The sequence below is a fragment of the Callionymus lyra genome, chromosome 7 (assembly GCF_982586985.1).
Source record: "Callionymus lyra chromosome 7, fCalLyr1.hap1.1, whole genome shotgun sequence".
NCBI classification, from domain to species: domain Eukaryota; kingdom Metazoa; phylum Chordata; class Actinopteri; order Syngnathiformes; family Callionymidae; genus Callionymus; species Callionymus lyra.
In genome coordinates, this window is record NC_141824.1 from 28,162,906 (window position 1) to 28,190,637 (window position 27,732).

General features: G+C 39.0%; 1 protein-coding gene across 6 annotated transcripts; it reads right to left on the reverse strand.

Annotated features, from left to right (window-relative positions):
• Positions 1–1,595: 1,595 nt before the first annotated feature.
• On the reverse strand, positions 1,596–26,696 carry synrg (synergin, gamma). Of its 6 annotated transcripts, XM_087796413.1 has the most exons (24): positions 26,640–26,696; positions 23,943–23,983; positions 23,204–23,388; positions 22,755–22,882; positions 22,294–22,399; positions 22,108–22,219; positions 20,953–21,354; positions 20,144–20,422; positions 19,224–19,304; positions 18,892–19,088; positions 18,200–18,445; positions 17,999–18,135; positions 17,578–17,702; positions 17,424–17,486; positions 15,638–16,585; positions 10,988–11,491; positions 9,017–9,180; positions 8,888–8,941; positions 8,590–8,686; positions 8,283–8,431; positions 7,464–7,574; positions 6,830–6,868; positions 4,694–4,726; positions 1,596–2,386 (listed from the first exon to the last, which is right to left on the reverse strand). In XM_087796413.1, the coding sequence occupies exons 1-24, from the start codon at positions 26,672–26,674 to the stop codon at positions 2,255–2,257; spliced, it is 4,368 nt and encodes a 1,455-aa protein (XP_087652539.1). In that variant the 5' UTR covers positions 26,675–26,696; the 3' UTR covers positions 1,596–2,254. The 6 variants fall into 6 exon arrangements, with proteins under 6 accessions (XP_087652539.1, XP_087652543.1, XP_087652541.1 ...); XM_087796417.1 differs by lacking the exon at positions 20,144–20,422; XM_087796415.1 differs by lacking the exon at positions 6,830–6,868.
• Between the last annotated feature and the right edge of the window lie 1,036 nt (positions 26,697–27,732).

A 27,732-nucleotide genomic window follows, 5' to 3' on the forward strand; every position in this document is an offset into this window, starting at 1 on the left:
GATTGTCCAATCTTCCTGGGTTGGCATATCTGTTCAGAGGTGCCAGAGGTTGGTTGACTCAATGCAGCACAGATGTGCAGCAGTTATCAAAAACAGGGGTTATTCAACCAAATATTAGTTAACTAATTGTCAGGATTGCTAAATGTTAATATTTTTTCAGTTTATTTAGTAAATATTTGAGTTTGTAATGAGAAATGCTGACACTGCTATTTTTTTGAACACAGAAATATCACCTTTTCTTTCATATTCTGCAAAGTAAATAAATATTGATACTTTTTTCTTTTATGATTTGTTGTGCAATACCATGTGCAGTGTTCCTAATGAAAGAAAATAAACAATATTATAAGGATTTTGAGCTTTATTCACTTTTTAAAAAACACTGCTATTATTTTGAACATAGCTGTATATATTGTGTTGTTGATTTAATCTGTTAAAATCACACTCAATACTGGGGCCGAGCAAAACACATCAGCTTTAGATGTTTGTTCAAAGCAATTTATGTTTTGTTATTACAGTCTATGCTTACCTTGTATCTTTAAATTGCTTTTCAATTATTTCTAAAATGTCAGAGTTCACTCTGTGTCGCTGAAGAAGCCAGAAGCAGGAAGTCATTGTTGTTTTCACAGCTGAACATTGGGCACAGTAGCAGTCAATAATGTGATTAACTTCACGGCCGTCAGATACCTCGCAGCGACAGTCGATACAGCTCAGCGTCACTTCCATCTCTCCCTCTGCTGCCGTCATGTCTGCCGCCATCACGGGCAACAGGCGTGAAGATGACAGGAGCAGAGAGCTTCAAATCACGTCCAGTAATTGATTTAAGCGTTTGTCATTTTCTCTAATCCCGGTGTTCGCCAGGAGAGGACAGGAATACATTTTCTCCAGGAAATGAACGGTGGAACATGCAGAGATAAAATGGGTGTTGGAGGATACACCTGAACACGAGAGCGAGACGGAGATGAGGCCGTTTTCTCTGAGCCTGCGGGTGCTTCAGATGATTGGCTGAGCTCCACCGGCAGCAGGAGCCCGGCAGGGTTTAGATGAAGAGAATTTATTCCATTTCGCCACCGAGTGATGGAGATGAGGCCTCTCTGGCCCTGGAGGAAGTACATTACTGGGCAGAAAAACATTTCCAGGGAGTGTGAATGAAGCTCTGCTGGGTGGATCAGCGAGAATATGGCACGGAAATGTCCTCGTCATGGACCTTTGATTGTAGATTTACCTTTATCACTTCTTCCTAGGGCTGACTTGACACGGAGAGCAAAGGTACATTTTAGCTGCAAGCTAGATTTGCCTATGGCGTCCCCCAAGGTTCTATCTTAGGTCCCCTCTTATTTAGAATTTTATTAAATTCTCATGTTGCTGGTATTCTATCAAGTTCCGAGTTAAATATCTATTTTTCTTGTCTTTAATATGTAACTTTAGATTGAAATCAAAATGTTCCTCAGTTTACAAAATGACTTCTGCAGGGTGTAACACCTATAGGTACATTATCTTTACTTATAAGTAAAGAAAAAAACTACACAATCAGCAACAGGAAAAAACCTCCCTTTAGTTAATGTCTACAGTATGAAAAGCAGTAGTAATGGGCAAAACTTTGTAAGCACAATCATTTATTTACATCACATTCACATGACAAGTGGTCATAATTACAGTGCTGCACACAATGCAAATACAAACACTCTTCATCTCACACAGGAAGTTACAATCCAGATCCCCACAGTGACATCGTTCCACCTGATAATACTTTAAATAACCTCCAAATACGTCCAGAGACTGTCAACAGTGCAAGACATTCCAAGAAGTGGTTTGAACAGGATCATCAGCGCCAAACAAAGGTGACCTTCAGCCCAGAAGATTAAACTATATTTCAGAGATAAATTTAATAATTAAAATGTGATTCCAGTGTCAGAAGAGCAGCTCTAGTTAATAAGGATAAAAATCCTCAAAGCCAGAGGTGGCATTAAAAAACACAACCGCTCTTTTCACACTGTTTTTTATGATATTGCACCAAAATGAGCCTCTTTAGAAGGACTTCCTTTTCTCTTAAGTATACAGAAAGAGGAGTAAACATGAAGTGGACAGTTGGGAATAACAGAAGAGAAGTACAGCAGAGGGAAATAAGACACAGGTATAATAAATATGATCAATTCAGTGGCTCAATCTCAGTTGAAGGTGAAAGTCTGTGCGGTCGTCGAGCTGCTATCTGATGTTGATTAGCTTGTTGCCATGGCAGCAGAGGCTGGTTCGGCGCTCAGAGTAGATCGGGCAAGATGAGGCCGGGGGGTTTGGGCTCCACGCAGTTGATCCAGAAATTGGCGCAGCTGGCGTGGTACTGGTGGCCCCCGTAGGTCAGCTTGAAGTTGTCCGTCTCGGAGTTGAAGGCCTGCACGGAAGAGGAGTTTTACAACATGGTGTCAGATGAAGGAAGGGAAATATATGTTGAGGGCTTGTGCAGCAGGTCGATCCCTACAGCCGTGCACTCCTTCGAAACTCAGTCTGTAGCATCAACAGGCTCAGCGTGAACACAACGGAACCATCTTCCCAGGCATGGACTACATCAGTTTCAGATCCAAATCAAGACTTTGCCATCGCCAAGGAGGCGAGGTGTAGCAGTTACAACTTCACCAGATAAACCCTGATGAAGGTTCAGGGTTTCTTAATAGGTTAATACAACGATCAAGAGACAGTAGATGTTCAAGAGATATACTTCATGGAAGAAGTGACCCACAGAATACCTAATGAAGTAACAAATCACATTTATTTAAAATTGTATTACACAAAGGAATTTTAATTAAAGCCTAATATTATTCGTTTTTATTAATTCATTTTTGGTATTCAGAGTATTTGTGCTCACATTCTTAAACTAAAAATATACTTTGAAACTTCTTTTTTGAAAAACATTCAACATCATTTCCTTAACTAATAAATGTGACATGATAACAATAATATCATTTTAATATCAATCATTTAAAGAATATATATGAAAATCCAAATATGTCTGAACAAAACTTTCCATCCGAGGAATTCAACTTTGCCTACTATTTTTCTTCGACTAAAAGTTAGTGGTTGACAAGGTCATAGGAGCGTCATAAAGGTCGCACAACTGGCTGACATTTCCATCAATAGCGGAGATGCTGAAGAGAATATTGATCAGGTTAGTTTTCTGAAGCCTCAAAAAGTCTGAGAGTCCAGATGTGTTGAATCAGTTACTGCACTTATTTGAACTCCTTCTCCACGGACTGACCATATAGGATCCGTGGACCACGCGTGTGCAGTAACCACATGCTAATGTGTGATGTGCATCTTAAGTTTGCACGCTCGGGGAGACTCGGGAGCACGAGCGGGAGAAAGCAATGAGTCATGTGCAGTGAATCATCGCCTCCCACACAAGAGAGAGGAGACGCACTCGGAGAGCAGCGGCTGCATACGAAACAAGCCTCCACGGCGGACCGTGAAGTCAGACATCATCTCCACACGCCTAAACGCAGCCTGCAGCAGTGCACGCTTCCTCACGCTCGCGCGCGTCACTGTGAACCGCTGACGAAAGAGTGAAGTCACACCTGTGAGAGCCACTGATTCACACCAGGGAAGCAGCAAAACACTCCGCAGTACAACTTGTTGTTGACCCCAACACATGGTCACAGACTGATCCCTTCATATCCCTGTCACCTTGGCTAGATGAAGAGGCCTCATTGGTTGGCTTCATTTTCTCTCCAACATCCTTCATTGCTCACTTCTAATCTTGTCCTGTGCTTAATGATGACTTTAATATCTTAATCATGGCAGATGTTCTTTCACTCTTTTCTGCACTCTCTTCTTTACCCTTATAGCTAATCCCACTGCTCCTTTTATAGAAGACTGAGATGTGGGATTAAACGTTTCAACTAGCAGAGTTTTTTATTTGTAATTATTTACCATTATTCTTTAACCTCATTTTGCATGAGTGGATGGGAATTCCGAGGGAATTTCTTTCCCCCGCACTCTCTCTTTTCAAATGTGTCAGCACTGTGCCAAAAAGTGTGATAAAAATGAAACACAACTTTTTGATTTGCTGTGTGTCTTTAGTTACACCATTGTCATCAACAAGGTCAGTGTATTCAAGTTTTGTGGTGTTTGATTTTCAAACAGAAACAGTCTCCATGTACAACCTTTATGGCTGATATAGATGTTATGTCAGAGCAAGGTCATGACCAAATTCTACTTAGGTACTTTTCAAGAGATTTAAGGTAGGTGTATTTTCAGTTCAAGTTTTGATGCGCGTCTCATCACATCTTCTAAGCTTGATTTTTTTGGTGTAATGAAATATCTGAGTGACTTCTCAAAATGAATTCTGCATATTTGAGCTGGTGGTTGTCTGGTGTGTTCTCCATGCTATTAGTGGATATTTGGACAAGATTATATTTCATATAATTGGTGTTGGCTTCGGTTGCTTGTGTTTATAAATGTTTCTGCAATATCAACTTGTTTAAGCTTTTTATTAAAGCTTCTTCCTCCACAATGTTCTTCATTCCTACTTTAACTTCAGCCTCTGAGCCACAAACTATGAGAAAATGCAACCAAAAACAAGCAGATGTAGTAGTGATGCTGCAGATTCCTTTGACTCTTAATTTCCCATGAAAAAAGCTCAAGTATATCAGATTCAACTTCCATAAAGCTCATCTTCTATCCAGAGCGAGTTTGAGATATTTACCCTGGGCATCCTGTCATTGTCTTTATTCAGGGCCTGCAAGCATAAGAGCAGTCAAAAATCACATTCACACGCCAGAGAACAAAGAACACTTTGACATTCAGTTGTTTGACCAGTGAAGAGCTCCACATGTTGTCCACTTTAAGGACAATACATTCCAAACATGACATTTGAGGGCTAAAACTGCTGTCGATCTTTGTTTCTTGGCAAATAAGCTCAAAAGCTTTTAAAAAAAGAAAATGGTCAGACTTGAATCAAAGTCCCTCAAGCCGTGCAGGAAACTTAATGTGTCAAGCCAGAAATATGAAATCATTCATCCTAAATGTTGTCTCTGCTGCCAGTAATGGCACACATTAGCATTCATCATTTAGCTGAGGAGCATCATCAGCTAGAAATGATCAGTTTTGATTAGAAGTGGGAATCGCTGTCCTGACACGACGACATGAAGGTGATGACATTCTGATCGGCCGCCATTTCTCATGGTGTGATGACGTCAAAAGTATTATAGACTAATGTCTAAGCTTTCTTGCTGCCATTTCATGATATAAGTACAGTCAAGTTAAAACTTTACCTAAACTTTTGTTTAGGCGCCTGAATTGCCCGGTGGTTTCATTACAGTAGGGGTCAGTGATGAAAGATATTCATTTAAAAAAATCTGATTTCATTCTACTTTAAAATCAAACAGATGGTTAAATAATAAAGAACATAATTCTGGCCAATCAGAAAGCAGGAGTGTGCCTTCATAGTGCCTCCCTTGAATGCCAAAGCTCCGTTCAAGTCCAGCATGTTGTAGGTACAGAAATTTACAGAGATTGTGCAAACTGGCGACGTGCCTTTTAGGGCGCAGTGGCCGAATGTGAAGGCCCATCGAGCGCGGGGAATTCGGCCATACTATAGTCTATGTGCATAAGTGGTTGTGCCAAGTGAGTCCAGATGTGGAGAAGAAGGGGATGAACTGAACTCAACTGCACCATGTATCCGTGTAAAAGTCTTTGTTTTTTTTTGTTAGGAAAATAAACTTTAAATCTGAAACGATGCTTTCAGTAGACAAATCTGTACCTGATCGGTAACAGATAAAGCAAAAATCAATGCCGCCTGCTGTGACCAATGCTCTTCCACATCATTACGCTTGGAAGGGAAGCTATTCTTTTCCTTGCTATTATGCATGCTCAATGGCGTGGCTGCCGAACACGTAATTAAAAGATGGGTTATTAATCTCATGTTAGCAGCAAAGATACAAAATAACAGCATTCATTTTCTAGACCAGCCCTATGAATATAAAAGTGTGTGTGTGTGTGTGTGTGGTTATTATCAGCAAGCTGTGACTCATGTGGGAGACACATCTGCTGGCAAACCAGATTCTTCTCAGGCGGAACCCCTTTTTTTTCTTCTTTTTTTTTTTAAAATAAGCTCTTCATCTGGTTAGGAAACGGGAGAGATAGAAAATGCCACAAACGCTCTCCAAACTGGCCGAAGAACAACAACATTAATTGCCCCTGTTGATGAAAACTGAAAGCCGACACAGGCCGAAGGGAAGAGATACACCATTAGTGCACACAGAGTGGGAGTCAGAGTTAATATCTGAGCAGCTACAGAAGTACCGATGCTTGTTAGCAGGAAAGAGGCGAAGTGTAGCAGTTATCTAGACACAGAGTTGACGGAAGAGACAGAAAACACCCTCGAATGGAGAACTAACAACCACTGTGACCTCCAAGAACCGATCCCAGAGCGTAAAATCTCACCCTGAGGTGCCAAAGTGACAATTTCCTCCCTAGTCACTCACTTTATAAGGGCACATTTCTACTCTTGCAGACTTTTTAAAAAGATTATCTTTCATCATTCTATTCAGAGGGTTAGAAGAAAAACCATCCGTGGATGGATTGCTAAGACATAAATAATCATAATTTGGTCACACCAGGATTTAATGGAGACTTTCATGTAAGCTTGGATTACCTTAAGTAATCTAATATGATGCAAGTACCTGGTAATAACCTGATAATAATTTCTAATTGCTTCCAAACTGACTAGCCTGAACAAATAGAAGAGCTGTTAAGTGTCACTTTGGCCCCCAGTAGTGATCATCACCAACATAAAGTGAAAACAAAAGGAATGTTTGTTTGACAGTTCACTGTCTCATACTCGTTTAAATAGACGTCCGATTGTGCTTTCTTCTTTGTTCTGCAGAATGTTCCAATAAAAACAGTTTCACATGAGAAAATAAGAAAAACTGTCACGTAGATAAGACATGGCCTTGATGATATAAGACTATGGTCACCCCTGTATTTAAAAAGAGTCGGTGTCAAAGTGCAAAGCGCAATTAGAAAAGTTTTATGTTCTGAAAACGTTCTCATTTGAAAAGGCTAGTTGGTTATCATTCAGTATTATTTATAAAAACAAATAATGACAATTTATTTATTTCTTGTTTTTAAAAATATAAAATCTAATTATATTAAAATTTCACCACATCCAATTTTGTTTCCCAAATGTTTATAGCGCAACACACATTTAATCTTTATCATTATTTATTCAGAGTGTTAAATTAAAATCAATACCTATTGCAGGAATTATTTTTTGTAACCAATATTACAAATATATGAACATATTTTTTCCTCGGATTAATTCAAGAACAATTCAGATCACACAGACTGAATTTGTAACTGAATTTGCCTGAACATGCGTTTTGTGACCATCTTCAATATTTCTTGTGCTTTTTAAATGAAACCAACAGTGTGGACTTTTTGGTGTGTGTGTTTGAATATGTGTGAGCACCAACCTTGCTGCGAGCTTCCACATTAAGAAGACAAACACCACAAGCCAACTCTTTGGCATTCTTGATGCCGTGCCTCAGAACACAGGAGGTGAAGTCTAGAGAGCTTTCATCGGGCTGCGGAAACACAAAAACATAATGCATATTTCATTCTAGGCCACTGGGTAAATCCCTTTCTCTGACAAGCAAATAATAAAACACAGAGAAACACATCTGCATAAACAGAAATGGCCGAATCTGCTCAGAAAAACATGTTCGAGAAAGAAGCTCTGCAATATATAAACAAAATTACTTTTATTTTAAATCTGTATTTATTGTGTAGATGGAAAGAAGCAGCTTTATCTTCACCAGTGCTCACACAATATCCATCTTTAAACACAGACAGACGAGTAGATAAATCTATAGTGCATTTTGACTCCAGCAGGGCACAGCTTCGACAAACACAAATTGAACGACGGCTGATTAGAGACGAATAGACTGTCCAGACAGGATGTGTTAACATTCCATTAAGTTTTTGGCAGCGAATTCATGTGTAATGCCCTGATTCCATGTTGGTGTGCCAATTGTGGACATGTGTTGGTGTCAGGTTAGATTTTAGCATACAAGTGTATCAGAGGATCAGTTCATGTGGAGACAGAGATGGTTTGGACAAATGCAAAGGTGAGACGTTGTTGGACCAAGACAACCAGTGAGGTTGATTGTTTAGCAAATAGAGGAAATGTATGACAAGTGAGGATTGTCAAGATAGTTGACTTGTTGTGTAAAAAAACGGAAATGGCAAAAGGGTAAGTAGTTGCGTAAGGCTTGTTCTTTTTCACATCTTACCGCAAGCTTGGCGAGTGACATGAACCCCATGAGGTTGTTCCACACGCGGCTGATGTCCTTCAGGAGCTGCTGCAGTTTCTCGGAGCAAACCGCTGTGGCCTTGATGCCAAGCTCCACACGTCTGGCAACACGATACACCTCCACCACACCTGAGGGAAGAGTTATCACAAATCAGGTTTAAATCAGGTCTTACAAAATGGATTAAGTGTTTTGATAAATGACTAAATGCTTCTGAGCTGGTCAATGATGTGTTCACCAACAACTGAAACAGGTCATAAGGTGTAGGTGTGAAAGTTTTCAAGCTCACCAAGAAGATACTCCATTCCCTGAGCTGACTGGATGACCTCAGTGCAGACGGCTGAGCTGCTTATACCATTCAAGGTGTTGTTGGCTTTGTTGATAACCTGTAACATTTAAGAGATTTAAGGTTTAAATCGTTTGTTTGTCCAGTTTCATTTGCTTGAATTATACATTTCCATATTGGAAGAACAAACGTAATAAAAGCTTTCAGGGTTAACTTTAGAAACAAAGACCATGTGCTGCTAAATTAAGTAAACTATTCAAAATAATATGTATAATGGGTCAAGGAGAAAACAAATGCGAACCTCAAGGGCGTTCTCTAAACACCTCTGCCACTCGTAAGCATAGCGCTCGCTCTCCTGAAGAAGAGAAGATTATTTCAGAGGAATTCGAAACAGGGGTTGTATTGAGTTTAAGGTAGGTGGTTGTCTCACCTCAACTTCTCCCGTCAGGTCCTTATATTTGTCTCTAATGACGGGCAGCGCCGGCTTCTCACTCAGGGTGCTGGATCTGTCTCTGAAGGGCTGCTCTGGACCTAAAGACGGAGCAGGGCGGCCAATCTCTTTCTCTCCCAAACTGTGACTGCGTTTATGTGAACCTGGGACAAAGACGTTGCATTTAGTAAAATTAGTCAAATAAATTCAATGTCAATTGTTAGACAGTTAAATGCAAGAACCCCACTTAAATCATTAGTCCTCTCAATACAGAACTTGATGATATCTAGCAGGACAGCAACACAAAGCTGTAACACATCTCCATTTTAATTGGGAATTTGAGCAGACTTCTACTTTAAAAGCAACCTAGGTAACATATAACTTCATATACAAGCAATAAAGTGACAAAGAATGTGTCACGGTTATGTTTGTCATTATGTTTTCTTGGCGTTTTGAAGTATGTATTTTTAACTGTATAATGTTTTGATTTTTTGAAAGCTTTGTGACCCTGGTCTGTGAAAGGTGCTTTACGAATAATAATTACTTACTTACTTAAGGGTATGTGCAGCAAAATATAAAGGGAAGACAGTGTGATTATTTCTGTAACAAATCTGTCTTACTGTATCTGCCTTGTTTTACGTCCATCTTATGAGGTTGCATATTTTGGTTATTACAGGCTACATCTGTGGTAAGACTGTATATTGAACTTTAAAAAATCTTGATTAATTTCAGAACCATTTAAATGTTCTTTAGATAGACAGATAGATCAAATTATTTTATATTATTATTTAAAAAATGTTGCCAGGTTTCATTGAATTTGTAGACCAGAGCCAATTATTAGAATGCAGGGTGCCATCCATTGGCCTTTCAAAATGATGACACTGAATCATGAGTCCGCTCATCATGAGGCCTCATCAACCCATCACTAGATATATATCCATATATCTACACTATATACAATTCCACAATGGCTATGGATAGGTGGAACTTTGGTCACTCCATTTGGTAGTAAAAAATTGTTAATAATAATCTTATCTAATGTTCAGTGTAAGTCCCGCTTATAAAATCACTGTTAATCATTTAGGGTTAAAAAAAACAAACAATAATAAAGAAAAGTTTGATCAAATGTTTTATCTGTACAACACTTGAGGTAAGTCATACAATGGAGACCTCAGGGGAACAATATTTCATCACTTTGTGTGCCAAACTTTAATTCCACAAACATTTAGTAAAAAAACAAATCCATGCTGATGACTCACTATGAAAGAGGCACCTGTTTGTTTGCAATCTCTTCTACTCGGATAATTTCAACCCAGACTGATAATCCTTTTTTTATGAGAAATAATTATGAAGAGAACAGACACCAATATGCTGGGATGAATTATTCATCTGGACAAACTGTACCGCAAGAAGAAGAATAAAAGACTGGCTATTGAGTGGCTGTTCCAGAGGTCTTCAGTAGGCAGACTCCAGAAACCTGCTCCTCCCCCACCCACAGATTTGCGTCTTCACACCCACAGCATGAAAGCTTTACTCAACATAACTCAGCCGTGATCAGATTAGGGCTCCACTGGTTAAAGAAGACCAAGAGAAGCAGCCTCCTTCTCATGGGCAGATAAATATGGTGTGGTAAATGATCTTTTATCACTGAGCAGGAAAAGCCGATTAATTATTTACAGAACAGCAAACCGTTGTAAAAAAAAACATAAAAACAAAATAAACAACCTATAAGTGGATAAACTTAATCTCTGCTCATGGATTAAAAAAATAAATCTAGTCTCAGCCATCATGCAAAGGCACCATCAGAGCACAGTCACCTCAATACTGCCATCTAAAGCCTGATGGCTGAAGTTCGACTTAAATTATGAAAAGAAGCTGGTAAAGAACATATTTTCGTTTTGCTTGAATAGGAAAAGTTATTCCAAATCATTTGAAACCACTCGGTGTGAATAAAAAGAACAAAAGACTCACCTTGCACGGACAAGTCAAAGGTTGCCAGTTCATTCTTGATCATTTCCTCGCTGGACTTCACCTTGGCTTGAGCGCTTGCTTTGAGAAAGTCAGACTTGCCAAACTTGGGTTTGTCTCCTTGAAAGGCACCAAACTCATCAGAAGCCTCGCTTGTGTTCTCCTCCGATCTTGCATCTGCGGTGGCCGCAGGCGAGTTGGAATTCTCAGAAACTGTGCTTGCAAAATTCCCAAACTCATCGTCGTCTCCTGCTTGATCACCAGAGCCGAAGTCCGCAAAGGCTTCAAACTTTTCCTCTGCCGATGACGTGTCTTCTGTGGACACCTTGTCGCTGCTGCCAAAGTTCAGGTTCCTCCTCTGTGCGGGGAACAATGACGGGGATCCTTCTACTCCTTGTCGTCTTCGGACTTCACCAGCTATGCCCTCCTCCTGCTCTGTCCAGTCGTAACTGGTCAGGGTACTGATGCCTGACGTTCCAAAAGGGTCAAATTTCATGTCATCTCCTTCTGTGAAGACAATAGAGATACACCAGTGGTTCCTAGGATCGCACAAAGGCCAGAGGCCTGAGACAGATTTATATAGAAACTATGCTTCTTTTTCATAGTATGGAGATTATGTCTTTCCAGAGTAAAACTCATCTTAACAGCTGTGTGAATATCAACCAATGCATGTGGCTGGCAAATCTACAAAGATAGATTTGGGGTTCATGATTCCAAAATAATGTAGGCTAATCATATGCAGGAAAAAGCATAAACAGTGATGAGCTTTTCCTACTGAAATTAGTTTTCCTTCAAACAAGCCAAATTACGCTCTGCTCATTTCCATTTCTGGGAAAAACGTATGACTTTTTTTGTCCCTCATGGAAAAAAGGAAAGCAAATGTCTTTTAGTTGGATTTATGTAGTGACTAAAAAGCACTATATGGCGTTGAGTTAATCAAGTTTTTTTTTTACCAGTTGCAATGCCTGTTAGGTTTCTAGTGGATTTGCTGATGTGCAACTCGTATGATATAATAATACTGTTATTCTTCCCACATTGGGGATATTTCATGAGGCATTTCATAATTAATTAAATTAAACATCTTTGACACTATATTTTAATGCCAAGTGATATTTTCTTTACAATTCATAATAACAACCAGTGAAAAAGACGTACTATTTTTTCTGCAAACAATGAATCGTCATCATATTTGTTGTGGTTTTCTTTAAATAATATTAGAAACTTTAAAGTATCACAATGATACATGGTGTCCATATAGTGTTTTTACCAGTCAATATATGTATTACAAAGGCAAATGATGATAATTATGATATGATGGATGATAATTAGATTTTATTGTGGTCATTACGGCATGCTTGTAATGATACAGAACAGCGAAAATATCTTAATTAAAATGGTTCTTATTATATTATTAATGTCACTGCGTTTTACTAAAAACTACCATTTTATTGAGTAAGTATATTGAGATTAATATAAAATGTGCTGTTGATTATTTAACTTTCCATGAGCTTCTGTAATGATGTTCTAATTGGTTAAGAGACTTTATGGAAATTGTGTTTAGTATCTGTAAGCAATGGCCTTTAAACATGTGAAGGTTGTAGTAATGACAGAATAATTCACTGCAAAAAGATTGTGTTGTGTGTTTGGGAAGTATTGAGAGAAAAAAGATTATGTTTTAAATACGATCATTTATGAAGCACATCGCAAGCTACCCCCTGGTCCTTCTACATTTATGAAAACACATTTACCCAATCGAACATGCAATGAGGTTGAAGAGAAAATCAGATCAGTACTTATACAATGAAATGCAATTTGTGAAATTGACAAAGATCAAGAGTTTGAAACTAGGTGCCAGGCCTTCTGAGAGAAGCAAAAGAAGAAGACGGTACGCGTTTGAGCAATACCAAGAGGAATATTTATTACGACAACATGATAAAGAGAAAGAGAGCAAGGTCACAAAGTTGTGTCAAAGAGGTCTATCATTACAAGAGGACTGGTAAACTAACACTTGTCAAATAATTTCAGTGGTTAATAACACAAGGACATGCAGATTTCAGGGTCAAAAAGATGAGGAAGAAAAAATTGTGGTAAAGGTCAGACACCCATAACCCGAGAGGAAATAGAAGCAGAAACCAGATTGAGAAGGCACATTCACAGACTATAAACAGTGATTTTTAGGGAAATTCACTTTAACTATCAGGATTAAAGAAACAGTTGTTTTGGAAAAGATTAGAATACAGAACACTTCACACGCCAAAGGCAAGAAGCATGAACCCTTTGAGGACTTGAAGAGTAAATAGCCACAAATATAGATGTGGATTTTGGGCTTAAGTTTTGATTTCTTGGGATGACAAAAGAGACAAGTCATCAATAACAACGCAATGTTGAACAACACAAGTTCAAGCACTCAAAGGGTTACAGAAAACAAAGAGGGCCATTCTGGAACTTAACATCCCAAAATTGAGTTGTACTCAATCACAGATGCAAAACAGATTTAAAGAGACAGTATCCTTTCTTTTTTAAATAAAAAGTTTATCAAAGCGAGCTACTGACATGATGCTCTAAATAATACCACATCAGTTTAGATATAAGGCTTGAACTACACATTACAAGCTGATTCTAAATGGTTTTTTTGGAAAGGCCTTATTCCAACCTAAAATTCCTTAAATCATGTTTTAAAATTGTAATACTGTGGTGCATAAATGTAACATTGCATTATTATCTTGTCAATTTCACAAATTCATAACACAGAGCACAGCAAAGCGAGGCAGCAGAATTGATTCTCCAGAGACAAACGAGTTCCTTCATGCTAGCACTGAAACATGTCGCGGAAAAAAGTTGGTTCTTTCTGTGCACCCGACTCGAAAGGAACCTCATAAAAAGGTAATACTGTCTCTTTAAGAATACAAAATGTACTGACAGCAACAGTGCAAAGAGCCGTTTGGCCTGCTACACAAGTCCTCACTTACACACTACTGTGTTGTAAAAACTGAATTGCAGCATCAGGAGCCGAAACATACTTTAAGTCTATTAAGATTGCAAAGTTGTCTTTTCTCTATGGACCAAACTGTTGTGCTACAGCGCCACCAACTGTCACTGTACGTTAACCAAGTGAAATAAGGCAATGAGAATTAATTTTATTTCCTCTAGTAAAGAGGTTATAATCATTTCATGATTGACAGATTAAGAAATCAAGGTCTGTCATACACAAAATGTTGAGTTCCTCATCAGGTCTTAAGCTCAGTGAAACACTAATGCTAATATACTTAATGGTGAAGACACATGAAAGATGAGATGCTAGGATGAATGAATGATTAGAACACCTGATTGTCATCTGATCTGTTAGAATTCATTTTTTATCACTTAAGTAATTGCTAGAGGCAAAGATGAAAGTTAAGAGTTAGTGACTGCTTAGGTTGGGAACAGTGGTTCCACCCAATCCTCCATCTGACATGTGGTAAAACCCAGGGTGCAGAAGATTTCATCACTGTTCTTTCTACCTGTGGAGCAGTACCTTTGTTCTTACCTAAAATAAATCAAACTAGTTTAGTGTTACTGTGTGTTTCAGAGTTTAGTCACAGAAGTTATTGAGACCGTTGAGTGTGAGGTGTTCTTCTGAAATAAGATGTACGACACAACTTGTTGACTGGCTGTAGTGAATAAGGCACCTGTGTGGATACGTCACAAATAGAATTACAATTGTGATTTTGTTTACCTCTTATTAGCCTCCAAGTGACTTCATGTCAAAATACATCAAGTTCACAAATCCCAGAAACCCGTCATACTACCATTCTAATATTTTGGAAAATGCATTAATAGGGCTTCCTTATATCAACTTTATCAATCTTTGTTTATCTGGTCAGGCAATACTCAAGACAGATGCACAGACTCACAACTTCCAGCTTGTGCAGACTAAAGTTCTACTGCAGGGACGAGAGTTGACTCAGTGAATTGTGGAGACAACAAACAGGAAGCTTATCTGTATCACACAGGCTCCAGCTGTTGACCTTGATCATGATCTATCAGGACGAATGCATCAGACACCGGCTTTCATCCTTTGTTTAGAACTCAAATTTCCATAATTTATTCTAAACCTTATTACACGGTTTTCTTAGTAAATGTGTGGTTTTGCCTGAGTTAACTGACTCACGTCCTTTATACTCTTTTATGGAGCAGGGGCCAACCCATCCTTTCCAAGTTTAAGACCGAGTTTACTAACTTGTACAAAATCTTGCTGGCTGAGAGTAATTACTTATTTTGGTCACTTATCACAAATCCTGGTGGGAAAACATTCAGATTCTGTCTTTGTAACTTGATTTCAAATGTTCATGGCTATGAGTAATCGCTCAGTTTCCTGCTGTTCAGCCTAATGCTGATGTGTTGACATGACCATGGAATCAATATGAAGAGGAGAAGACACGGGGGATGAAACTAATACTGACAAAATAAATTAGTAAATAAATGTTGGATGAAAAGGTTAAATGAAAGATATAACACTGTTATGATATGAAATTCTATTTCGCTTCTTACTCATTATTCATCTGTAATTGCCCTTTAACCTCTTTACTGGTGAGTAGAAGGCCCAGCAGGCCACTGAAAAAAACATGTGTGAAGAAAGGAAGCTTCACCAGAGCAAACGGACAAGTTCCTCACCTGAAGCAGGAGGCTGATGGGCGGAGAGACCGGGCAAATCCAGGGAACTGTCTGACATCACATGTTTCAAGTCTCCACCCATGTCAGTGAGCTTCATGTCCAGCTGCACTGACAGCGCATCCTCAGAGTCATCTTTCCCAACACTGCTGCCCCCGATAGAGGGCAGGTCCAGAGACTTCACAGAGGCACAGTCTTCCTTGCCATGTTTAAAAGCAGACACTTTGTCCACAAGGGTCTTTTCAGAGGCGCCGAGTGCAGTACAGAACTTTGAGGACTGAAAGTCTGCAAAGTCATCCGTGTCACTTTTAAGCGAGGAGAATGAGCCGCCACTGCTCTCCTTCTTGTCATCGTAGGCCAGACCTCCCTCCAGAGAGAGCTGTTTGAACACGTCATACTTGCTGGAGTTCTGTTGTTGCTGTGGAGCAGAAGTCTCATTTTGGACCCCGGAGCTGCCTTCACTCTTGGGCTCACCACCAGAACTACCAAAGGCCATGAAGTCTGCAAAGTCATCCTGCTGAGGTGCTGCAGCTCCTCCTGCTGTTGGAGCTTGAGACGCATCAGAAGAGGATCCAAACAGAGCAAAGTCACCAAAGTCATCTGTTCCCGTTCCAGGTGGTTTAGCGCCCCCTGGGAGCAGAACTATAGACGGGGGCACGGACACTGAAGGAAAGGTGCTGGGCTTAGTAACAGAAGAAGAAACAGAGGAAGATATAGTGGAGAAAAGGTTCAGGTCTGCCATATTAAGAGGATTTTTTGACTGAGATACTGCTTGTTGCTGTTGTTGTGGCAACTGCTGCAGTGAATGAGAGTTGGGGAAAGAAGAAGGGAAGGTAGGCTGGAAGATCTTGGCCTGTTCAGAGGGCTCTAGAGGAGAGACGCTGTCGGCGGTTTTAAAGTCTGTGAAGCCATCATCACTGCTGACAGACTTGAAATCGGCAAATCCTTCACCTGAGACACAAAGAGAAACATGACGCTCATTAAATCTTTTATCTTAACAGACAAAAGTCAACAAAACTAGTTGAGCTACCATCCTAAAAGGAATCAAATGGGTGGATTAGTTATGACAGGGCCTCACTGACACCTCCAGTCCTCTGAACTCACTGCCTCAAAACACGAAACACATCACTGCACAAACAAAACACAACATGTGAAGAGACACTGTCCCTTCCATGCAAATTCAGGAGCATTCCCTTTTGATGCTGCTCTCAGTGAAATCTTTCTGACAGGCACATCTATCCAAGCAACTTCAGAATAAGATTCTAAAATGATTGGATTGTAGTTACTTTTATGCTGGTTTGGTTTAAACTCTGATAAAGGAAAACATTATAGCATAAGATTTGTTGAAACACAAGTTGTAAAACACAAAATTAAAACAAGTACATTCCAAGTTCGCCTGCCGATAGTCATTATATATGCATGAACAGAAATAAGAAGTCTGCTCACACTGACAGTACACGGAGGAGAGATAACTAATGGGCTCATTAAGCAGATTGAGCCCAACAATGACAAGGAAAGGTCACCGCAAACCACGACTTACTGGAGATGCAAGAGATGTCCCCATCGAAAACTGTTCTAATGAAACAGGGACGGAAGACAAACCCGGATCAATGTTACAGTCTTTTATAGTAAGACCGCTTGACTAGAAACTTTTGCCTTTATGGGGGAAATAACATTTCTTGATCCAGTCTATCATTTTATTTGTGAGCTTCGCAATCATGTTATATTTACCAAATACGTTCAAAAGAGCAAAGAAAATGGTGATGTACTTGTAGAAATAGACACTTACCCACTGGTTTCCTGTCAGCTGGAGGTTCAAGTTGCCTAAAGACACTGTATTTGTCACTGACACCTGGAGAAGAGAAAGAGAATCCACCAAATTATTCCATGACAAAAAAAAAAGAAAAGATTTGAAAAGTACCCCGTTTACCACAACAAATTACCTGTTGATGATGCTGTAGGTTCAGCAGGCTGATCCACGGACAGTTGTTTAAAGACAGCATACTTATCCGAAGTGGATCCCGAAGCAGAAGAAGAACCGGTTACTGGAGTCAACATAGCAGGAGCACTGCAAAGACAGAGAAAGAAAGAAATCTTGGATACACATTAAAAGCACATTTCATTCTCATTTTTCATTCCAAATCTAACATTTTTTTTAAACATTTGGATATTTAAAAACATTTCAGGTTGACAAATATAGAGATATGTATGATATTCAAACAAATGTTTCAGAAAACCTGTCGACTGGTAACTTTGCAGTTGCACTATAATATTGATCAAAACAGAATTAATGGGCTTCAAGTAAAGAAACAAATATTGTCTTTAATTTCTATTGTTACTCTTAACTGATCTTGTTTGCACTACCTGCTTTGTTGCTGGGAAGATAGGCTGGTGGGGAAACTTGTGCTTGTGTCTGCCTTGAAATCCGAGAAAGGCTTGTCTCCTGACGTTTTTGGGGCCTCCTGGAAATCCTGAAAGTCATCGTCTTCGGCTTTGCTCCCCTGAGATGGGTTTGTGTAAGTTATAAAAATGTTTTATACATAAAACACAAAACAATTAAGCTACCTGAGCAGGAGGAAAGCTTGCAATGAAATTGGTGTTTGCGGACTGCTGGGTGGGTGCTGCCTGCGTCATTGGCATCATGGTTTGTGCTGAGAGGGGCATTGCCATGGAAACCGGGGACTGGGTCATCATTTGTTGCTGATGCTGTGGCATGACTGGAGCCATTGCCATCGCGAGGGCAGGAAGGTTAGGAACAGGTGGCGATGGAAATTGATTGAGGATTTCCACATTCATTGCAGGAAGGCCACTCTGGAACACAAGAAAAATGTATAAAATATATATATATATATACAGTATATATATTAATATTCTTCATTCGGAAGTATGCAAATTAAAACAGACAAACTAGAGACTTGAATATCAGCTGTGATCACAATGACCTTATTATCTACCAAAAGCTCAGCTGAAAATTTAAACTAGTAATGGGTTTATAGTGTTTCAAGACACGGCTAAAGAAGATCTATGATAATTTTTGAAATGCAACTAGATGGAACTCCCAGCTCCCTAGGGCATGATGGGGATAATAACTCAGGATGATGAGGCTCCTCATCAAACTGCCAAATTTGGAGTGTGAGCCCCTATTGACCAGAGATGATTTGCCGTCATGTTTTGCTGTCCTTGTACATAGCTCACTCTTTGACTCTTAAAAAGGCAAAGTCACAAAGAGGATAATTCATCGTAACTTTATTTTTTACCTGCGCCACAGCAATTAAAGAAAGAACTGTGTAGAGTTCTTCTTTGGTCAGCATGCCAGGTGTAGTGCGGTTGGCTGATGCCCAGATTTGTCCTAGCGCCTCTCTGGGAAGACCTGATGACATCAGAAGTGGGTAGAGCTTTGCTGTGTCTATCCCTGCTGGAGTCATTGTGAATTCCAGAACCTTCTTGAACATTTCTGAGGACAGAGGGAAAAAAAAGGTTGTTCTCAAAGCTGTATTCTCAAAATACTAGAACATTGCGCTCATTTTATTTAAATGATTTTATATATTACAAGTTAATATTTTGGAGGAAGATTAATTTATTCAAATACCTGGGACAAGGTTTTCATTGTAAACCCAAGCTGGCATCATTGGCTGGATATGATCTTGTTGTGGATACACACCAACTCCAGCTGTCACAAGCAGAGAGAAACACAGTGATTTGATAAAATTAGATGACATAACAGTTTCTCTGAAGCAAACCACCTTGCTGCCGGAAAAAGCCCATATTTAGATCAGCTTTGGGTTGAAACAAGTGTTGCAGTTGCACTGAATGATGCAATGTTGACCTGCTACGTTGAGGTTAAACATCTTGGCAAAGATAAGTTGATCACATTTATAGGCAATTTTAGATCTAAAATGAATATTGACTGAAAGGAAAGATAAACAAAAAGCAGCAGATCAACAAGCATCGATGATTAATTGGAGACTTAGTTGCAGCTGCCAATCATTCTGCATCCCTGTTAGGCCCAGACAGACAACATGCGTAAAGTTTTTTTTTTCTCACTTTGAAGAGAAGTAAAGGCACATAATAAATCAGCAGTTGGTACGCCAGTAGCTTGACAGAACAGCCTATTATCCCAGTGCACAGACAGAGTCCGCATCCGAGGACTCTAATGAGATTTGGCCAGAAGCAAAAAACAAAAGAAGCGAAAGCTGAGAAAGCATGGTACCTGAACCGACACCACCGCCACTTCCCAATAACCACAGGGCAGTAGAAAATGTCAGCATGATCTCATTCCTGGCTGGCAAAATGTGATAGCCAGCTCTGGTATAAACCAATAAAGGCCCAAGGAAATTGAGGAGATTGAGTTGCCAGAAGAGGAGCAGACTTATTGTCACAGTTAGACAAGGTAGAAATATTTATACAGGAAAGACAAACTAGTGATCAGAAGTTGTGTTTAAGATACTGCGGAAAAGAGAAGATGCAAGGCTGAAAAAGTAAATAATCAGAATTGAGCTATGTTCTCACCACTGTCATTACTGTTTGGAATGGAAGAGTCGACAGGCAATGGGGAAACGTTGTGTGCTGGCACTGGGCCTTCTGGTTGTCTCTCTGCTACAAAGACAGAGCTCAAGTCTGCAGTGGTGGAACTCCAGTTCCGGGCCTTACTGCTTGAGTGAAACTGGGCTGACACTTTAGCTCTAGGCGCCATTTTGGTCAAACTCTGCTTGGGCTTAAAGCTAACCTGAGCCATCTTGTCAGCCTTGAGATCACATGAGGAGAACAGCTTCTCTTCCAGGGAGGGGCCTGGTAGTGAGGAACACACTTTTTGAACACAGACGATTTTTCCTTGGCTCTCAAACTATGAAAAGACTATGTATAACACTAATGTATAAAAATGACAATTATATTTCTTTCTGCCTACACCTAACACGTAATCATAGGCAAAATCAACTGGTTTAACATTTCCAATGAAAATCATTTAAAATAATTGATTTAAAATTATACGAAAATATATATTTGTTTTACCTTGTTCTTTATTGGATACCACACTATCTAGATTTACCATTTAAACATATTCATGTTCATTTGTATAAATAGAAGAATGTGGTAATAATGGCGCATGGTGGACAGATAAAATTCACAACCTCTAGCCTGTAAGCAAGTTCACATATCTTCCTCAACGGTTGGCTTAAAAAAAATGCTCATACACAATAGCCAAACCAGAATGCAAAAGTGCCAAGGAAAAATAAAGCCATTGCGTATGTGAATGAAAAATGTAACTTGAATATGCTCATGAGTGGGGGGAGGTGTCAACAAAGCATAAAAAGAGTTACCTTGAAATGCAGATTGGGGGCTGGTGTTGACAGCAGTGGCAGTGGGAATAGACACAGAGGAAGGGATGGATTCTAGAGCGGTAGAGGAAGAAGAGGAGGGGGACGAAGGATGGACACGCGCCTGAGACGCATCTAGGATGTACGAGGACGAAAGTGCATTTATCGGGCCTTGCACAAAGTCACTAAATTCAACATCATCCTCAGTGAAACCTGTCCTTGAGCAGGTGGAGGTGGAAGTTGAGACTGGGAGGTGTGGGGAGTGTCCAAATATGGTGGAAGAAGAGGTTGGGAAGGATTCTGGGGCATCTGCTGACCCCTGAAAGTCACTAAATTCATCATTATCTCCCGACAAAGTTACAGGGGAGGAGTGAGTGGGGACAGACAGGTGTGATGACGATGAGTCTGCAAAAATGGAGAAATAATGATGATGGCACAACACAAACACGACTGAAACAGATGTAGAAATGACCTTATCTCCCTTTTTAAGATAAAGTTATTGTTAAAGATGAAAAAACATCCCACAGAAAAGAGTGCATCTAGTAATGGTCAAAAGAATTTGGTGACGAGTGATGACTCAGCTTCCATGTTTGTACCTGCAGACTTCAGCAATCAACTCTGGTTATATAGGGGAAAGTCCAGTCTGTGTTTAAAAAATATTTCCCTACCTCTGAGGTATTTCTGTATGTATAGGAGTGCAAACTAAAAAGAAATTCAGTGTTTCCTTTACACTTAGGAAGGAGCAAGAGCTTTGCAGAGAAAGGACACTGTAACACAAAGTCACTTGACTCATTTCTAACTCATTAAGCGTTTCTAAACCATGAAAGAGTTGACATTGGGACAAAAACAATGATGTTTAAGCGAGTTCCAAAACAACTGCTGACTCTTGGCCAATAACTGTACATATAGTAAGTAAGTCATTTTTATTCATATAGTGCTTTTCCAGACCGGGGTCACAAAGCGCTTAAACAATCAAAACAATATTCAATAAAGTATATACTTTAAAGGGCATCCTATACCCGATCAAAGCAAAGCCACAAGCTTTTTAAATGTCCAGGCTTTCTGTACATACATTGCAGGAAATACAGAAATATTCAGTTTCCTACAATGTCAACATGAAGACCTTTTAGATCACATGATTCTATTAACTATAGGCACCTGGCTTCTTTGACTGTGACGACGGGGTGGGGTGCATCTTTGCGTCCCTGCTGAAGCCGTCCAGGTTGCCCTTGATTGCTTCTAAAGCATCGTCCCGGCTCTTCTCTCCAGTCTGAGTGGCGAAAAATGTCAAGTTTAACTGTTAAAATAGATGACGCATCCTGTAAACACGCGTCATATGACCACCTTCAGTTTGACACTGCTGAGGAGCCTTAGTTTCTGCTTCTGCTCCTCGAATTGTCTTCTTTTCCTGTCCTCCTCAAGCATCTTCTGCTGCTGCTCGAGGCGCTTCCTGAAATGGAAGAATAGTTTAAAGATCACAGAGACGTGACCATTAAAAGATGTCTCACTTATGATACAGCAACAGATCAAGTCCACTTAGAACAATAAAAAAAGCTTAGTATTACATTGACATTATGACCAAAACTAGAAAATAAGATGTCATTCAGAGAAGAGAAGTAACAAATAAAGGGAAGTGAAAAAAGGAACATCAAAATATGGAGCAGCTTAGTTAATATAAACAACTTATATTTCTCACTGAAATGTATGCAACCTTTGACAGACTTTCTAAGGTTTATTTTAATCTAAAATGTTCACTTAAGTGTTGCAAGGAAAAGTATTTTTTGAATGCCAAGTTTAGAACTTACTGGTGCTCTTCAGCCATTTGCTTCTGCATGTCTGCTGTATACTGGGGCCCAGACGCTCTCATACCAATAAACTGTGGCTGTCCTAAAAACTGCATCCCAGGAGTCTGCATCCCTATAGCCATAGCGCCCTGTTTGAAAAAAAAAAATGCAATGTATGTGTTGAAAGAAAGCAAGCAAAGTATGACCAAACACCAGCTTAACTGTTTTTAAAAATACAGAGTGAGATTAACACATTTTCTGGCAGTTCAAGGCAATAAAAACTTAACTTACTACCTAATTGGGGTGGGAAGGGAAACATGTGAAAATCAGATTTATTGCTTAAGTGTGACAAATTCAAAAAAAGGAGTGCTCAGTAAACAGTTATGGGTATTGCAATAGTTACTTTGGAACAACTGCATCACAGTGGTATATTTTAATACAAAATCATTAATATCAAGACACATTATTACCTGCATGGGCATAGCACCAGGAGGCATCTGCCCCCCGAAGTTCATCCCCATCATGTTTTGCATGTTGGGCTGCATGAGCTGGACCATTGGGAAGGCCTGCTGCTGCTGCTGCTGTTGCTGTTGTTGTTGATGATGTTGTTGTTGTTGTTGCTGCTGTTGTTGTTGCTGCTGCATGGGAACCATACCTGCAGAGAAATACACAGCCATGTGATTAAATATTTTTAGACAAGGTCTAGACAAGAGTTCTGGTTCTTGATTACATTAAAAAAAAAAAATTGAGTTGTGACAATATTATGGTACAACAAACAGAAGGTATTAAAAAAAGAATTACTGTGGAAGTTTGTTTGTGTCAGCTGACTGGAGCAGCTGAACAATCAGCCTTGAATCAGCCAACAGATGACTCAGTGAGATCTGACTCAACCATAGCTTCACAGCAATCACCAGCATTTGTCTTACAATAATGGCAAAGCTCAGAAACTGATCATGAGCAGGTGGACTAAAATACTACAAGGCAAAACATTTTTGAGATGTGTAAATTACAAAAAACGTTTGAGACAAGCCAGTTTTAATATTTGTCTAACAATGCGTGACATTTGACAATGTAATTATATTCAGCTGGTTGTGACTGAGCAGACTCATGTCTCATAGCTTTCTGAATTTTGTGCAATACCCAACAAATTCACCAGATATAAAGACACATATCATTTGTAAAATATTAGCCTCAATCATTTTGACTTACCTTGTGGTGGTCCCAGGCCCCCTCCCACAGGATACATAAAGCTGTAGACAAAACCAATGCACAATTATTTTAGAACTGCATGTTTAAGATCCATGATAATGTGGAAACAATTATGTTATGCTCAGAAACTGTGACAGTGAGTTCAGCTAGGCAAAAATAACTATATCTTTCAGTCAAACTTTAATACACACTTTCAGTTTATACAAAAACAAAGGGAAACTAGAGCAACAGTGGGTGATGGAGCGGCTGTGCTCTGAAAACAACATTATAATTGCATTAACTTGGACAGCACAACACAAACACAGACACAGACGTGCTAACGGCGAATCGGGCACAGAATAATTGTGGGAGCTTAACTGGGCTCCCTCATCGGGACCAGCACACACACTCGCCTTTAGCTATTTGTCCTCTAAATTATGACAAGTCTGCTCTCCATGCTGGAACTGATAACAAAAGGAAAAAAAAGAAGTTCAACCTGCTACTCGCTCACTCTCTGTTTGTTTTGAGTAATGAGGTTACAGCAGAACTGTAGGGGATTGTAATAATATAAAGATAGAGGAGGCATTATTCAGTCCCAATGCTCCAAATTAGATATAAAGCAAATGTCAAGAAATCAAATACATACATAGAAATAGTTTAATTGGAAATTTAAGGAATATTGTCCCCCATTATGTGGCTATGATGGTTTAAGATGCTATTGCCTGGCTGCTAGGTGCTGACCCACGGGCTTCATTCAGGGACGACAAAGTATATGGGTTGACATTTGATTGTGAACCATAAAAAATGAGGCTCATCACCTAGAGATCTGAGGGCCGGGTTTAAAGGGGATGAATGGGGTGTTTCATCAAAGAAATTCTTCTTACAATTGGATACATAAACGAGTATATTCTTGCTCTTTTATACATTTTGAATCTAATCTATAGACCACTGTAAAAAAAACAGTAAGATTATGGATAGAAACAGCACATTTTCGTTTATATTTGTAGGGGACTGAATTGCCCGTTGAAACTAAAGAAGGTTCCATCACTCAAGACCACAGACTCATGATTCTGTTGAGAGTTGCTGTTAATCTCGCGAGGCCCAGGCACAGAGGGGAATCAGATTATCACATCTGCAAGATGTGCAGCTTAAAAGGCTTTTATAGCAACATACTAGTGCTCCCACCCTCCATCACAGCAAATCATAGGTCACAGATGAGCAGATTATCATTCATGGAGATAAGCAGTGACAGCAGATGTAGACGTCCGGCGCGCTACGACCAATAATCATCCGGTTTCTCTGAAGCTGAGTTAAATGACAATCACCACATAAAAGATGACAAATAGTTTCTTATTCTGTTGAGATCCAGGAAGCTTTCAAGTATTAGATCTTACCTATAGAGGGCGGGGCAAAGTACTCTCCTTTAAAGATGTTACAGTTACTACACAACCGATTGCAATATAAACAAATAACATTAATTGATGAACATCGAAAATATTATGCCCATAACAGGGGATTTCTATTAAATAAGTCATTTTTTAAAGAGATTTTATTTAGACATAAAGTAAACAAACCGGAATAGTTTTGTGTGAAAATTGGGTCTCATCTTCTAAAAACCTAAAAAGATTAATACATTTGGCACAAGACCAGGTGTCATCAGCTTCTGTTAGGGCCTGAATTATTTTAAGCAGAAACTAAATTCAAATTAAACTTGATCTTAAAGCAGCATTTGTATCGAATCTTGACTTGTTAAAACGTTATTTGAAGACAGTTGTTGTAAAACATAATAGTCTTTTACAGACGAGCAGAGACTCCAACAGTATATATAATGAATCATACACATTTTGATTAAATCTATCGTTCATCCTATACTTTGGTATAGACAAAAAAACATGTACTACATAAATGTTGCCTTGACTAATCTCACCTCACTCTGCTGGTTGAGGCTTGAGTTTCACATGGTGTATCAGTGACACCAGGATGGATAAGATGCTCGATACCAGCCCATATTTATAATTCAAGAAGCTCGACTTTAGCTCATGAAATAGTAATGCACAAGTAGGCTGCTTACCAGAAAATAAAATACTTCAAGACTCCAACTACAGACTCTTGCAGTGACGCTTCATCACATGGATGATGCTGGATTATATGGTGTTAATCTAATGGACACATTGTAAACAATAGAACTACAGTTTGGCCTGGTTGTGAGGTCACTTGAGCCACAACCCTGTGTGTCTAGTGAACCACTACATGCCACAGTACTTAACAAACTACATTCAGTCAGTAAGAAAAGAAGATAAAGAAAGGTGATAAAAAGTTAACACTGGGCCAGCTGTCATCCATCCTGAGGCCCATCTGCACAGGTGAACGTATCCTTGAAATACATTTGAACTAGCCTGTAATTATCTTAGCCGATACATATTCATATTTAAATGAATGCTTTTAAAATTAAACATATCTTAACAGTACAAAAATGACAAAATAGAATAATAATAGCAAGTGTTTTGCTCCAGCTTTGACTGACAGATAGATGCTAACGTTAGCAATGACAACCAGTCGTCTGATCTCACCGCCCATCTTCGACCACAAAACCCCCCCGTGCCAGTCTCTGAGATCGTTATCCTGGCGAACGGTGTTGGCATATGACGCGGTTGATCGGTAGTGACACAATGTGTGTAATAACGAGGACATACGGCATACATTTAGGTAATGAAATACCTGCTGCCTCCACCGGATCCTGGCCGCAGCGCCATCTTGGTCACAGCAGTCAGCAGTGAGAGGATGACGTCAAGAGCGAGGAGCGTCACGGCCCTGAGTAGAGTCTGACAGGCAAAACCTCTTAGTTATATATTTTTAAACTGTACCCAATTTAATTAATACCTGTTTTAAATTCGTATACACATCTGTATATCTGTCCATCCATTGCAAATAATCAAAATGGGGCTGAAAAGTTCTAGAAAAGAAAAGGTTATAAGAGTTGACTTTTTGTTGTTTTTATTTGTGAAAACATCAATATAAATAAAAGCATACATATTAATAATACATAGTAAAATAATACGATTCATAATACTGTTTAAACAATAATCAATGTAACAGTGGAATAAGGGAAAATAAGAGCAAACTAATTACTTAAATCAGCCAGACGATGTCACTGTTTAACTCTTTTTGGATACGTATTAAAATGTCCCATTTAGTAGAAACGTCTATGTTATATTTAAGAACCTAAATAAATATTTGGCTATGTTGCATGTAAGTAAGTAAGTAAGAAGGTAAATGTTATTTGTATAGCGCTTTTCCAGACCAGGGTCACAAAGTGCTTAAACAATCAAAACAATATTCAATAAAGTATATATTTTAAAGATCAAGATAAAACTGATAACACAACAGGAGTTCCAGAAAATCAAGGAAAAGCCTGTAAGAATTATTGTAAATACATCTTGATTAAGGCCAAAAATAATAAAATCAAAATGTGGGCATAAAGCAAATGCTAAAGAAAAGTGTTGATATTAACTCAAATCAAACCAACCTATTTATATAGAAAGACATAAAGTACACATGTTCACCCTTTAATTAAAAAAAAAAAAAAAAAAACGTTTTAATAAATATAAATCTTTCATACTATGTATTTGACACACCTGACTCTTGTTTTATTTTTTTTGAATGATACGTTTAAAATATGCTTTACTTTCTTACCTACTTTCTTTCTTATATCCTTTATGACTAAACTCTTATATACGTAATATTAAATAAAAAATGAGAGATTTACACATTTTACAATATTTGTTTTCCCTTTTTACAAATTAGTTTTTGA